The sequence below is a fragment of the Delphinus delphis genome, chromosome 5 (genome assembly GCF_949987515.2).
Source record: "Delphinus delphis chromosome 5, mDelDel1.2, whole genome shotgun sequence".
NCBI lineage: Eukaryota > Metazoa > Chordata > Mammalia > Artiodactyla > Delphinidae > Delphinus > Delphinus delphis.
In genome coordinates this window covers 27,005,357-27,020,522 of record NC_082687.1, presented here as the reverse complement: position 1 = coordinate 27,020,522, position 15,166 = coordinate 27,005,357, and the positions used below count along the sequence as shown (strand labels likewise).

Below are 15,166 nucleotides of genomic sequence, written 5' to 3'. Positions count from 1 at the left end.
CTTTTATGTTGTCCTGAGAAAAACAAGCCAAAAATCATTAAACATCAAGGCCTAAAGAAGTATCAAGACTTGAAAGACTCAAGTTCTGGTCCTGGCCACCACTAACATCCTTCTCCTTCTCTAGAACAGAACATATTCTTTCAAGAATGCCTAATTGGGGCTTCCCTGGTGGCGCAATGGTTAAGAATCTGCCTGCCAATGCAGGGGACACGGGTTCGAGCCCTGGTCCGGGAAGATCCCACATGCCGCAGAGCAACTAAGCCACAACTACTGAGCCGCCAGCTCTAGAGCCCACAGGCCACAACTACTGAAGCTCATGCGCCTAGAGCCCGTGCTCTGCAACAAAAGAAGCCACCGCAATGAAGCCCAAGCACTGCAATGAAGAGTAGCCCCCACTCTCTGCAACTAGAGAAAGCCCACGCGCAGCAACGAAGACTCAACGCAGCCAAAAATTAAAATAAATTAAATAAATTAAAAAAGAAAAAGAACACCTAATTGTAAAATTTATGAGAAAAGTATATATAGCTTATTGCTGTTTCTGGTAAACAGACTATGCATTTCTACGAATCATAAGCATCTGCAACTACATAGACATCCTACGAAAGGCTCACAAAAGTTTAAACTGTATTGAAAGAAGACACTGATTATTCTAGGAAAGGAGTGAAAAAAGAAAAAGGGCTAATAAAACCATTTAAACAAAGACTCCACTGAACTGAGTGAATGCTCTCCAAATCCACCACATAAATCAGTGGTCCCAGACTCTGCGCTCCGCAGCCCCTCCCCAGCCCCACCGCTATCTCCAAAAATCACCTGACACACAGACAGATACCATACACAGCCTCTAAACCACCTCTTTCCCATTATGTCAGTGATTCTCCACAGGATAAAGCCCACATCCCAAGCCCACTTTTATGGCTTCCACAATCTGAAACTGACCTTTCCATGAATCTCATTCTACTCCCCCAAATGAAATCATCACCATTCCAGCCAAACTGGTCTTCTCATCCTCTTCAGACACGGTGGTGGGGGGGGGGGGGGGGGGGGGCGGGGCGCTGGTTTCTTCTCAGCTGTTTCCAATCTGACAAGGTTCTACAAGGTTCTATCCCTTCCTTAAAACACCAATGAGTTCCCAAACTTCCACTCTAACCTACAACATACTCTTGTTTCTGTCAAAGTTAGAAACCTTGCCACTGAATCTTTTAATATGTGTGTCTGTGTATCCTTCACTTCTTCAAGAACTTAGCACAATGCATGCAGCAGTTCAAACATGTTCCCTAGATTGAACTGAATTCAACTATAGGACAATAACCTCAAGGACAAGGGCCTCTAACTTCTTTCCTCTTTGTGTCTCAAGCCCAATATTTAACAAACTGTAGATGCTAAATATTTGCTGATCGCTACATAATTGAACTCGGCAATAAACTTTCAGGTCCCACAGAAGTCACCTCCAACTTCTTTAAATATCTGCGGATTAGTCAAAGCATCAAGACATTCTACACGGAAGTAACAATATGGTCGTCAGTTGTGTATTTAGAAATGTAGCAGGGATGTTTTCACAATTTTCAGAGACTACGCATTCCCCAACGACTAAGAAATTTAAAAAAAAAACTAAAGCATCAAGACATCAAAGTTATATAAATCCAACATGTATTTAGCGCATGGAGGAGGCATCTTACAGGGCAATTAAAAGCAGAAATCACTTAAACACGCAGATTCTGAAAATGCGCAAAACGCCGTTTTTGCAAAACAAAGCACAAAACATCTGAAAATATAATCAGTCTGACCTAGCTGATTGTTCCTTTCTGTAGCTCCCCCTCGGTCTCAGGTCCTGCCTCGACCTCTTGAGCTTTTCTCAGCTGTTATAGAAAAGCTCGACTGGTTAGGCCAACGACTGACCTAGACTGCAATTTCAAATGACCTAATCACGCCATTTCCAAACACTGCAGAATCTTACTGATGCCTCTGAGAAGTAGGACAAGAAAAACTGAACACAAAAATGACCTGCCCAATTGTCCTGTAGCCAGGCTCTAACAGTGAAGGCTAACTACACCCAGGTGTCCTGACTTACGTCCAGGGCTCTTAGTCTTGATAGGAGCTGGACGTCAACTTTACGTACAGGGCAAGCTGGGCAAAGGCCAGGTCCCCCTAACTTGCCACAAGCGTGTGAGCTAAAGCTGTATCTCTGTCCTCCTCTGGAAAAGAATTTAAGGTAATTACACACAATGAGAAAAGATATTTTCTTTGAGCATAAATTATGTTTCCTATGGTAAAGGACAAGAATCAAAAGGAGTAAGGAGCCAATTCGTAAACTCAAGAAAGTCTACATTCTGGAGGGGAAGGCTGACAGCTGGCCCCCCAGATGCACTAGCTGCTGCTGGAACACCGGGCATGTGTCCTGTTGGCAGAAGAGCGAATATGCAGTCACATAAATAGCTTTCTACCAGTGGCCAAACTGGCTTTGCCATCTACCTCTCTCCACACCAAAGCCTCCCTCCTCATGCCCCATGTCCCAGAGGGAGCTGCTACAGCCAGTAAGAGAGAAGGGGCACTCCCCTACCTAGTGACGCTAGTTAAGACCAAACTACAGAGGGAGATGTTCACTACACACACATACCCACACGCATGTGCATGCACGTTCGCACGCGCACACACACACACACACAGGCACCGCATACCCTTCTCTCCTCCTCCTTTCTCCACTCCTACATATTTACAGCCCTTCCCCACCTCCATCCCAACACACATACCCAATGCCAAGGCACTGGAGAGCCACCAACCAAATATGCCCACCTATCACATGTCCCAAACAAAGTGATTCCCAGTCCTCGTTTTGCAACACCAAAGAGGTCACAGAGGCAAAAGAAACCACGGACAACATCCAGAGAAGTCGTGGGACGTGCTTCCAAAATTACAGAGCTGGTTCACTGAATTCTACCCATGAAGACGTATTTCTTTCAACTCATTCATTCAACAAATAGGCACTGGGCTGGGTACCTGAGACAGTCTGCTCAGTATGTTTTCATCTTCCTTAATGCAAAAGCGGGGGAGGGATGACACGGGGCATTTTTCCCAGTCTGCTATACGGGTAGGTCTTTTTAATTGGGAAAAGGGAGCACTCACAGGCTTCCTCAGAACCGGCTATGGGTTACAGGTGTGGTCAGGCTGCGCAGCTCCTCACTCAAGCTAATGTCTCCCCATTTCCAGCCAGCTTAGTGTTTCAACACGAATTTCAGGCCCCCTCCCTCCTAGAAAGACTCTTCAGATAATCAACTAATTAATTGTGTTCTCCTATTTGGCCACTTCCGAGTTAAAAGATGGAGGAAGAGAGGGGAGGAAAGCATTAAGCTTGACCGGGGTGAAATTCCCTCTTTGCAGGCAGTGCTCGCTCGGGCCGGAGGGCAGGCTGTCTGCACAGCCTCACAAGCCCCAATCTTTGAACCGTCCTCGGCGCAGGAGGAGGGAAGGAATGTGCGGAAGGCAGCACAACGCCAGGTGGACTTTCGGGTTGAGCACAGTAAGGGACCCGGGACGAGACTGTCGCAAGTGATCCGAAAATGACACGGAAAGCGTATGGCTTAAGGGCCTTCTGAACAATTCAACACCCAGCAGGTTTTCAAAGAATTCCCAGTCTCGTGATCTCTCAAAAGAACTTGACAAGACCCGTGAAACTTATGTGTCTGTTTCGGGAGAGACACTGATAAGCTCTAGGGGGTAAAAGAACCTGCCCCGGGGGGGTCCAGCGGGGAACACAAGGAGCCGGGTCGGAGCAGCGGGGCTGGCGGGCGGCGCGCTCGCGCGCACGGCTCCCGGCTCCGGCCGCCGCGCAGGGCAGGGACGGGAAAGGGGACTCGCCCCTGGCTGCTCGGGGAGCCGCGGAGGAACGACCCCGGGGCCTCCGGGTCCCGGATCAATCTCCAAATCCTCCGACTGCCGGCCCCGGGCACCGGACGGTCGGTCTCCCTCCGGGAGAGGCTCCTCCCGGCCTCGCCACGCCGCAGCCCGCCCGCGCCCCCACTTACTTTTGGTCGCCGCGATGAGGTTCTTGCCGTCCTTGATGAGCTCTTTGATGAACTTGTTGGTCCTCTCCAGCTCCGCTTCGTGGGCGCGGATCCTCTCCCGGAACCACGGGCTATCGAGGTAGCAGTCGCTGAACTCCAGGGGCTGCAGCCCCATGACGGCGGCGGTCCGCGAGCACAGCGCGAGCCGGGCTTCGGTACCAGGTGCGGGGCCCCGCGCGCAGGCAGCGCCGGAGAAGCTAGCAGTCCCAGGCGCGCGGCGAGAGCAGCGCAGACATGCCCTGCGGAGGTGAGCCCGGCCGCGCTGAGCAGCGCCGCCGAGGCGAGCGAGAATGCGGCGCTCAGATCCCGGCGGAGCTCCGATCCCGGCAGCCCCCGCCTAAACTCGGGCGCCGCGGCCCCGCCCCGCCCGGCCCCCGCGCCGCACGCCCTCCCGGAGGCGCGAGCCCGCCCCGCCCCGGCGCCTCCCGCCCAGCCCCCTCCCGCGCTAGCCGCTCGCCCCCTTCTCTTTCCTCCGCCTTCCTCCTTCCTTCTCTCCCTTCCCTCCCTTCCTCCCCCCAGACGCCTCTTCTCTTCCCACGCGCAGTGGCCCCTCCTCTTCCTTCCGAGGCTTCCTCGATCTAGAATTTCGCCCCGCGGCTCTCCTCCGGGCGCGGGGGCCTCCCCTTTTCTTAGCGCCCTTCTTCGGGGTGACTCACTGTCGGCTCCCCGAAGCGGAGAACTTGACCGGGCCCAGGAAGGGGCGTCTTCAGAGCATCTGTAAATCCCCGCAGCCGGGCGACTTAACTCAGCTCTGGCTTGCTAGGGGAAACGATGGACAACTATCTCATGGAACCGGGACGGACCCTGAGCTGTGAATGGACTCGCATTCATGGCTCTTTCTTCCCCACTCTCGATCCCCATCTAAAGTAAAATGCGTGTAAATCTCCGCTTTAGATTGAAAGCTTTTTAAGGGTAGGGTGCATTTTCTTATGGGCCGGGCAGCATACTCTTCTGTGTATCCACACTGAACGACTTGGGGGGAGGGGAGAAGGTATCTAAACCACGGAAGGGTTCTGTTGTATTCAGCAAATTAAATTTGCCTGGGTAGGTAGAGTCGATCTTTATTATGCTAAGTATAACCACCTGACAACGAATGCCAGGTTCTCTGGTTTTCGCGAGGCGGGGATCAAAGGCGGGGATCAAAGGAGAATTTGTCAGGGCAGATGGAACAAGGGTACTATTCCACGTGTCCTGAAACAACTCAAATGTGTCCCCAAAATGTTAAGACATTTTAAATGATTGAAAGCCTTACCTCAAAGAACCCGATTGTTCATTAGAGTAACTTTTAGTAATTAGCAGCTAACAGTTTATTAAGCAATTATTATGTGCCAGGCACACACCGGGAACTCTACATACATTTTTACAGGCTCGCAACATATGTTTACATATATAGGTTCACTAATAATGTCACCAAGCAACTTCAAAGTGATTCTTTAAAACGTTCAAACTCGGAGTAGGGTAATTGAGGCTCTGGATGGCCGGTTGTAGGGCTGTAACCCTCAGAAACAAGTTAAATAAGCCTCCTACTCAATAAGATTTTCGTTACAAAACAGCTCTGTGAGTGGCTAGCCCACAGATGAACATTATTACTTTAATGGCCATCCTCCAGAGAGTTCAAAATGTTTTACAAATAACTTTTACCCGTTGAAAAGCCTGGTTCCGGCTACAATCAGCTGGGGGGCTGGAGTCTACAGAGCAGAAAATAAAAGAGGCAAATAAAAGGGGGAAAGACACTCAGGAACAGGAAGGGTGTAAACAGTGAGGGCCTTGCAAAACAACCAAACACTGACAGGCATGCGACCCTCTGGGCAAAATCCTAGACCTTTCCTCATAAAGAGGGGCCGCTGTCACTTCCCCAAAGTGTTAAACATGAAATTAGCATATGAGCCGGCAACTCCACTCCCTAGGCATATACCCAAGAGAAATGAAAACATATGTCCACACAAATGCTTGTTCTTGGTAGCATTGTTCATAATAGCCAAAAAGTGGGCTCAACCCAAATGTCCACCAGCTGATGAGTGGATAAACAAAATGTGTGTATCCATACAACAGAATAATTCATCTACAATAAAAAGGAATGAAGTACTGATGCATGCTACAACGTGATGAACCTTAAAAACATTATGCTAAGTGAAAGAAGCCAGCCACAAAACACCACATATAATATTCAGTATGAAGTGTCCGAATATAAATTGGGAGTGGGGTTAAGAAGGCCTCATTAGGGCTTCCCTGGTGGCGCAGTGGTTGAGAATCTGCCTGCCAATGCAAGGGACCCGGGTTCGAGTCTGGTCTGGGAAGATCCCACATGCCGCGGAGCAACTGGGCCCGTGAGCCACAACTACTGAGCCTGCGCGTCTGGAGCCTGTGCTCCACAACAAGAGAGGCCGCGACAGTGAGAGGCCCGCGCACCGCGATGAAGAGTGGCCCCCGCTTGCCGCAACTAGAGGAAGCCCTTGCACAGAAACGAAGACCCAACACAGCCAAAAATAATAAATAAATAAATATTTAGAAAAAAGAAGCCCTCATTGAAGGTGTCATTAAACAGTGACCAGAAGAATCAGTAGGGCGTGACCATTAAATAGGCGGGGGGGGGGGGGGGGGGGGGGCAGAGGAATCCAGGCAGGGAAGCAGCCTGTGCAAGCCCCTGGGATGGGAAAGAGTCTGGTACATTCCAGAGACTAAAAGAGGAGGTCAGGAGGCTCAAGCCCAGTGAGTGAGAGAAACTATGACAATGCTGGGTGGTGGAGGGTCAGCAGGGGTCAGATCTGGTGGAGCCTCACAGGCCATATATAGTGATGAAAGAAATTTCCACGTATGGAGGTATGGGGAAGTCTTACTGGGTTATACATGAGTTAACTCAAATTTTATGCTAAAATAGCCTGTTTGTAGCTTATCAAACATACATTGTACATCTGCTTTAATTTTTAAAGAAAAGGCTGCATTGACCAGAAGATAAGAATGTCCATGTTAAAAATAAAGATTCAATGCCTCCCTTTCTGGGACACCAGTGCTGGAACTCATTCGATGATAAGACTCCCTTCCCAGGGGCCAAGGCCACACTAACTCACTGCATTCGCGATGATCTGGTTTGTTTGGGTTTTTTTTTTTTTTTTTTTTAACTTGAAGGAATGTATCCATGATTCATGTGATGTTCTTTGTTCTGACAAGACATAAAACTGCACTGAAAACCATGCTTCTCTGGAGCAGTTCCTCAGAGTTATCTGAGAGACTGTCTTCTGGGCTATAGTCCTCAGTTTGGCTCAAATGAAACTCTTTTCTATTCCTACTGTAGATTGTTTATTGATTGTTTTTGTCAACAGTAGGATTTGGGATTGTATCCTAATGCTATCGGGAGCCTTTGAAGAGGTTTCAGTGTGGTGGTATCGTGATCTGGTTTGTGTTTTCTCTCCAGGTGCTGCATAGGGAATGGGAATCCAGAGGGAAGGCTTTTGGAGTTGTCTGGGCAAAAAATGGTACAGCTTCACCCTCCAAGTGACAGTGGAGACAGAGAGTAATAGATCCAAATGTATTTTAGAGGGAGATTCTGGGACTTGACAGAGACCTGGATATAGAAATGAGGAAAGAGGTGTCAAAGATGGCCCCAGGCTCCTGGCATGATAAGTTAGGTAGACAGCTATGAACTCTACTGAACACTGACTGCAAAGAAAACAGGGGATAAGGAGTCCATGTGGTGGTGACTGGGATGGGCAAGATCAGTTTCAGTTTCAGACTCATTAGGCTTAAGATGCCTGGGAGATATTCAAGTATGCATGTCAGTTTGTCAGGTGGGCACTCATCAGTGCCTGGATGAGTTAAGGATTTGAATCAATAAAAGTTGGTCAGGGCTTCCCTGGTGGCGCAGTGGTTGAGGGTCCGCCTGCCGATGCAGGAGACGCGAGTTCGTGCCCTGGTCCGGGAAGATCCCATGTCCCGCAGAGCGGCTGGGCCCGTGAGCCGTGGCCGCTGAGCCTGCACGTCCGGAGCCTGTGCTCCACAATGGGAGAGGCCACAACAGTGAGAGGCCCGTGTACCACATTAAAAAAAAAAAAAAAAAAAAAAGTTGGTCAGGTTCCAGTCTAGATGTTAACTCAGATGAAACCTTCCCTTTATGTAGGTTCCACTACATACAATATTGTCTTTCCCTGATGGGTCACAAAGTTGCTACCTGTAAAGTCAAATATGGATTCCACTGAACATTATCTTTGGATCTGTTTCAGGTTGTGAGTCAGTTATAATTAGGTTCAGATACATTATAACAGAAACGTATAAAGAGGGGAGAGCGGAAAAACCTCCTCCCCATACATAACCAATGGTAGCAGTTTGGAGTGTATGTTTTCTTAAAGATAAATTATCACAGAATAAACAGCTGTCCAAGCGTGTTTGACATTTTCATTACATCTATATTTTTAAAAGAAATTTTTTTCCTTCACAGAACCCTATTAAGAGTTCATGAACTAGTAATCTGGGTAATGCAATTTGAGAAATTCTATTCTGAGAGCACCACATTGCATAAGCTCTACTGAGGGTCAAGCCAGAATCTCTGTGTGATGGTTACTCTTGTGTGTCAATTTGATTGGGCTAAGGGGTGCCCAGAGAGCTGGTAAACATTATTTCTGGGTGTGTCTAGGAGGGTGTTTCCAGAAGAGATTAGCATTTGAATCAGTAGACTGAGTGAAAAAGATCACCCTCACCAATGCAGGTGGGCATCAGCCTATCCACTGAGGGCCTGAATAGAAAAGGCAGAGGAAGGATAAGTTCCCTCTGTCTCTTCTTAAGCCGGGACATCCATCTTCCTCTGCCCTTGGACGTTGGTGCTACTTGTTTTCTGGCTTCAGACTTGGACTGGGATTTACACCAATGCTTTCCTGGTTCTTCAGCCTGCAAATGACAGATTGTGAGACTTCTTAACCTCCATAATTATTGCATGAGCCAATTCCTATGGTAAATCTCAATCTCTCTCTCTCTTTCTCTCATATATATCAATATCAATATGATGATATCTAGATAGCTATTGATATACAGATAGAAATATATATTATCTCCTGTTAGTTGATGACGTTTCTCTAGAGAACCCTAATACACTCTGTGTCTCCCAGGATTGCAGAGAGTAAACCCATGTGGTGTAGAGAAATTGTTACTTGTGCCTCTAACAGTAACTGTTCTCCCATTATATACATGCCCGGCGGTGTGCTAGAACCAGGAAGACAACAGCAAACAAAACAAGCACAATTCACGCCCTCATGAAGCAAGAGTCTCCAGTCAGAGAGAAAGCACGTATCAGATAATTACAAACACAAATGTAAATATTAATTGAAAATCCTGATAAGTGCTGGGGAAGAGCCGCACAGGTGTTAAACGGGAATTTGGCCTATTCTGAGACGTCACTGAGGAACTGACAATTGAGCTGATATCTGTGGGATGAGGAGTTAATGGGTAGAGGTGAAAAGGATGTGACGTGGAGAGGGAAGACGTGTTCCCAGGGAAAGTGTTGTCAAAGAACTAGAACAGGAAACTGAAAAAGGCTCTGTGGCTGGAGCACCACAGGCTGAGATACAGCCCCCGAAGACGGAGTGAGGGCCCATCCCACCTGCTTCTGCACAAGACTCATTTCTTTGCTGAAGAACACTAAGTGTGAGGGACTTCCCTGATGGTCCAATGGTTAAGACTCTACGCTTCCAATGCAGGGGGCGTGGGTTCCATCCCTGGTTGGGGAACTAAGATCCTGCAAGCCACACTGTGTGGCCAAAACTAAAAAAACAAAGAAGAAAAAAAAAAAGAACACTAAGTGTGGGTTTCAGAACCCCTCCAGGGTTCCCTGACTGCTTCTAGGGAGAGCTCCCTTTCCCAACACTCCTAGCCATCATAACTTAGAAGAGTTTGGAACCTCAAGGAAGTTCTAGAACTACTCCACTTTCCTAAGGATATTCAGTCAGCAAATACTGATTGTATACCTGGAGTGGGCAAGCTACTGTGGAGAGTCCTGCAGGGAGTACTAAGGTCAGACAGTCCCTAATCTCAAGGCGTTTACCATCTGATATGCTCCAGCCATGGGGAATAAGCTGATACAGGGATAATTACAAAACAAAGTTCACTGCCGCTTGGTCTAGCCACCCTGGTGGTCTGGCTGAGAAGGGGATGTTTCCAGTGAAGCTGGGGTGGGGGAATTGGGAATGAGTGTGTGGGCAGGGAAGCGGGAGGGATTTTCCAATTCTCTCTCATTTAAGTTAAAATTCTCTGAAAAATCTGGGACTCTTATCTTTTCAAGTTTGGAGTTAGAAGAACCTGGCTCAAAATGTAGGTCAAGGCACACAAGCGGTACCCTCCCCAGGTGGTGTGCCCTGTCCTCGTGCAATCACTGCTTCCCCTGCCCTCAGCTTTTGGAGAGACCTGGCGTGGAGAAAAGGGAGCTGGGTGCCCCATCTTATATTTGCTGATGTATATCAGCAGGCACGCCCAGTGCCTATGGGTCCCTCAGGCAAATGCTACCCTCTTTCCTATAACATGTGGATCGACTGACCTAAGCAGTGACGCTGCAGTTTATTTTATCCAGATAGCAATGGATATAAAACAAATGTCGAAGGAAAGAGAAGAGCTCTAAAGAGTATGTTTTTCCCAGTAGCCCAGATGCCCCTGGCATGACCCAGAAAGAGGTTTCCGTAGGATGACCTTCAACCAGGCAATTATCCTGTCACTAGAAAGCCCATCTGCCATGACTAGGGACATATTCTCAGAGTCCATGGTCACTTCAGTGAAATAAAAAATGAACACGTATAAATACTCATATCTTTTGATGCAATAATTCCAGACCTGGCAATTTGTCCTAAGAAGCTAATTTTTTTAGAGGTATATGCCTCGGGCTATTCGTTACAGAGGGGAAAAGAAAGAACCAATCTAATAATTGAAAATAGCAAAACAAATCAGCACATATCAACTCAGCAGACTCAGGGGTTCACGGGCTTTGATGCCATTAATATGATCGTGCTTTAGCTCTCAGTGGTGGACACTGGCATTTTACCTTCACTCCCACTTCCCCAGAGCACACTGATTTCCACCTGAGTAATCATTTTCCCGCAAAGCATGGAGTCTCGGTAAAATGCGTGTGCCTGCTTCACACTGGGGAATCCAGAGATCCCTGGAGGTTCCTTCTGTTAATCCCTCCTCTCAGGCCTGCCGCTGCCAAAGGCTGAGCACGTGACCTACCCTCAGCGAACTGGACTCTCCTTCCCTGGACTTTGACTCCTGCGCCCGGTAAAGCACTGACAGGAGAAACAGTTCATCTGTCCAGCCAAGAGTGTCAAAAGAGACCTGCTGCCTGGAAGGCTACCCAGCTTCTAGTTCCCAGGCTGGTTCTTCAGGCTTCCTTTAGCACCCCACATTCTTCCAATGAAATGCCTTTTGGCTTAAGTTGCCAGAATCTTTTTGTTTTTCCTTGCAACCCAAGAAGCAGTAGATACCTAGATTGGTACTAGAAGGTAATGGACCTTCAGGGAAATTGTAGGGCACTTGGAATTGGTTATGTGGCTGAGCTAGAAGAGAAAACAGTTACATACCCTTTTATATTCTGAGAGGGGAACCTAGTAGCCCATGGCACACACTAGAGAAACAAGTCAAGACATGTGTTGTCTCCAGCCTGAGGCATTTAATTGCTGGTACAAGGCTCTACTGCACTTTCTTGCCCTGGCTTAGTAACCATGAAGTCCTCGTGTTCCAAAAGACGAAGCAATGAAATGATTGGGCCTCTATTAGCCTGAACTTCTGAGAGACTGAGAAGCAGATATACTCACTGACTGGCATAGATTATGTAACTTGAGTGAGAAATAAAGCCTTGTTGGGTAAGCCACAAGATTTTGGAGTTGATTGTTACCACAGTATAGCTTGTCCTATTCTGACTAACACAGAAGAATTCCAAGATCTTAGGAAGGGGGAAGACTATCGCTCATGGGACTGAATAACATATAGCAAAAGAAGGGCAATATTTTTTTAAATTATTTTAAAGTTTTTCTTTGTTTAATGGGTACAAAGATTCTGTTTGGTATGATGACAAAATTCTGGAAATAGATAGTTATGATGGTTACACAACCTTGTGAATGTACTCAATGCTACTTGAACTGTACACTTAAAAATGGTGAAAGTGGTAAATTTTACATATTACGTATATTTTGCCACAATTAAAAAATCCCCAGGGACTTCCCTGGTGGCCCAGTGGTTAAGACTTCACCTTCCAATGCAGGGGGTGAGGGTTCAATCCCTGGTCGGGGAGCTAAGATCCCACATGCCTCGTGGCCAAAAAACCAAAACATGATACAGAAGCAATACTGTAACAAATTCAACAAAGATCTTAAATCGGTCCACATCAAAAAAATCTTTTAAAAATCACCGAAAACTTTTTTTCTATCAAAATCTTCCAATAATGATAAGGGTTGGAAAAATAGGCATTCATATGTTGTTATTGAGACTATAAATACGTACTCCTTTCTGGAGGCAATTTTGGTACTAAAAAAGGCCTTTGAAATATGAAGCCCTTTGATTCATTTATTCCTTTTCTGGGTATTTGACCTAAAATTTTAAAAATAATTTACAAAATTTTCTGTAAAATTATCATAACCCCAGCATGGTTTTTAAAAGCTAAAAATGTGAAACAGTGGACCATGGGGGATTGGTTATGTAATTTAGGGTATATTCATATAATTGAGCATTATTTAGCTATTTAGAATTATAGTACAGTAGAATGTTTAATGAGGAATACTGGTGAACTGCTCCAATATAATATTAAATGAAAAAAAAATACAAACCTTCGTTCATAAGTTGAGTAGTAAGTTCCTAGATGTAAGGTTAGTTTGACAGTTTTGACTTAATGAATGCAGTTGACTTTCTGTTCATAAAATTATTTTCTAAGATTGTTAACCATGGTTGCATGATTAAAATTACAAGTTCTCTAAATATCTCAGGATACAATGTATCTGGGCATAAAAATAAGCTCATTAAAATAACTAACTTTAAAAAATATCTCCTCCTATTTCTTACCTTTCTTGAATTTAGGTTCTGTCGTACCATAACTCGTTTCCCCTTTCCATCTGAAGGTAATTATTGAGAGAATGGAGAAAAAGAGACTTTGGTTAGTTCTGCTTTCTCTGTTATCTTTTTAACATTACATCATCTTTCCCCAGAGTCTTTGTGTTTTTGTTCTTGCTATGAACATGACCTTAAAAGGACCCTTTTTGGTTTTCTACTATTTTTCACATCTCTAAGCTCATTCTGCATCTGCTTTTCCTGATATTGTTACTTAAGGGTCATGCGTAAATAATGTGCTGCTCTCTGGTATTTAGGTAAATATAAACATTATCCATTAGCTCATATTTTGAGCTCAGTAGAGGAATGCCTCTGCAGCTGCTTCTGGTTTTTTAAGATATCGTTCTTTATTTCTTCCCTATTGGAATTAAGACAATCATCTTCAATTTGACTTACAGGAACCCCCAAAAGTATGTCGAAATTTTCCAAGAAGCACTGTTGGCAGGGAAAATTTTATTTCCAGATCCCCAATTTCCATTTGTTCTTCTTCCTAAAATTGATCTGTCTGAAAAGCTATTTTGCAAGTTCTCCTACCCACCTCCCCTTTCACAATAACCCTTTTCCCAGAGAAGAGAAGAAGGTGGAAAAGCACACTGCGAGCTCATTCATCTGCATCCTTGTCCCAAGATGTAAGAATCTCCAGGGTACCAAGGGGACAATTTCAAAGATTTTTTTCCCAAAGCCTTCTGTAATGATTAACCCACCATAGTGCGTTTTGTCTTTCCCTGTCTTTTGTACATTTCTGTTAAGAGTAACTATGGCCTTAGAAACTGTCCCTTTGAGATATTCTGATTATGTTATAGGGTGAGGTGGTAGGAATGATGACAATTTCCCTTTATTAACTTGCCTCTCCCATCTTCAAATATAATTAGAAAATGCATGATTATTGAGGAAGAGACACATGTAAGCAAGAAAAATGTCCTTAAGAAATATCGAACACTAAATATGGCTCTCCTTTTCTCCTTTTTGAACATAAGCTTTTTTTTTATTGGTCTCTCCTCAATATTCCACCCTAGAATGTGTTGTCAGCTGAAAAGAAAAGCACCTTTGAACAGATTAGTCATGCTGATTCTTTAAAGTATAACTAAAATGTATAATTGCGAAGATTTTTGAGACATGATGGGTAAAGTCTGTGCAGAAAAAGTTCACGTGATTTATTTCAAAATAAGTTTGCATTATTGAAAAAGAGAGTTAAAACTTATTTCATCAGTTCATAATAGGAAGTAGTTATTGTTTTACTGACAATCTTTCTATGCCTCAGATTCCTTCTCTGTAAAATGGGGATAACAATCGTCCCCTCTCACTGAGTTTATTTGGAGATAAACGAGTCACCCTATAATCTATGCAAAGCACACAGAACAGTGCCTGATGCAGAGTAAGTGCTTTCATGTTGCCCTACTCCCCCTCTCTAGTCTAGTTCCTCTTCTCTTGGTCTGTACTCACTCCCTTGGTAAACTCACCCAGTCTCCTGGCTTTTAATATCATCTATATGCCAATGATTCCCAAGTGTATATTTCCAACAGCTACTCACCCCAGAACTCGAAAGTCATATTCAGCAGCCCACTGGACCTCTCCACTTGGATACCTACTAGACGCCTCAAACACTCTCTCCAAATGAAATTCCTGTTCTTCCCTCTCGCCAAGCCTGCTCCACCTACAGCCTTTTTCCCCTGTCACTTGACGTCAGTGTCATTCTTCCAATTGCTCAGACCTCCAGAACTTGGAGTTAATCTGCACTGCTTTTTTTCTCTCGTACTGCACATTCAGTCTGACTTCCTGCAAAAAAGATATCCAGAATCTGACCTCCATTCACTCCCTCCATGCTGCCCTCTGCTGCAAGCCGCTCGGACCTGTCGACTCCGCCCTGGGCTCTGCCTCTGCTCTTGTTCACTGCAGTCTATCTTTAACGGGGCAGCCAGGGTGATCCTTCTAAAATGAAAATCAGGAATTCCCTGGTGGTCCAGTGATTAGGACTTGGCACCTTCACTGCCGAGACCCAGGTTCGATCCATGGTTGGGAAACTAAGATCCTGCAAGCTG

The 15,166-nt window shown here is 45.7% G+C and overlaps 1 protein-coding gene and 1 long non-coding RNA gene across 4 annotated transcripts in view; both read right to left on the bottom strand.

Moving 5' to 3' along the window:
- ARHGAP10 (Rho GTPase activating protein 10) overlaps positions 1-4,342 on the bottom strand; it is a 326,043-nt gene extending 321,701 nt beyond the window's left edge. For all 3 annotated transcript variants that reach the window (XM_060012123.1, XM_060012125.1, XM_060012124.1), the window contains exon 1: positions 4,020-4,342. In XM_060012123.1, coding sequence (XP_059868106.1) covers positions 4,020-4,173 — 154 coding nt within the window. In that variant the 5' untranslated portion in view covers positions 4,174-4,342. The remainder of the gene's footprint in view (positions 1-4,019) is intronic.
- Positions 4,343-8,338: 3,996 nt separating this feature from the next.
- LOC138414081 (uncharacterized) overlaps positions 8,339-15,166 on the bottom strand; it is a 39,741-nt gene continuing 32,913 nt past the window's right edge. Inside the window, exons 6-8 of the long non-coding RNA XR_011246461.1 lie at positions 14,931-15,163; positions 13,083-13,132; positions 8,339-8,936 (exon numbers count right to left, since the gene is read on the bottom strand). This is a non-coding gene — a long non-coding RNA (uncharacterized lncRNA). The remainder of the gene's footprint in view (positions 8,937-13,082; positions 13,133-14,930; positions 15,164-15,166) is intronic.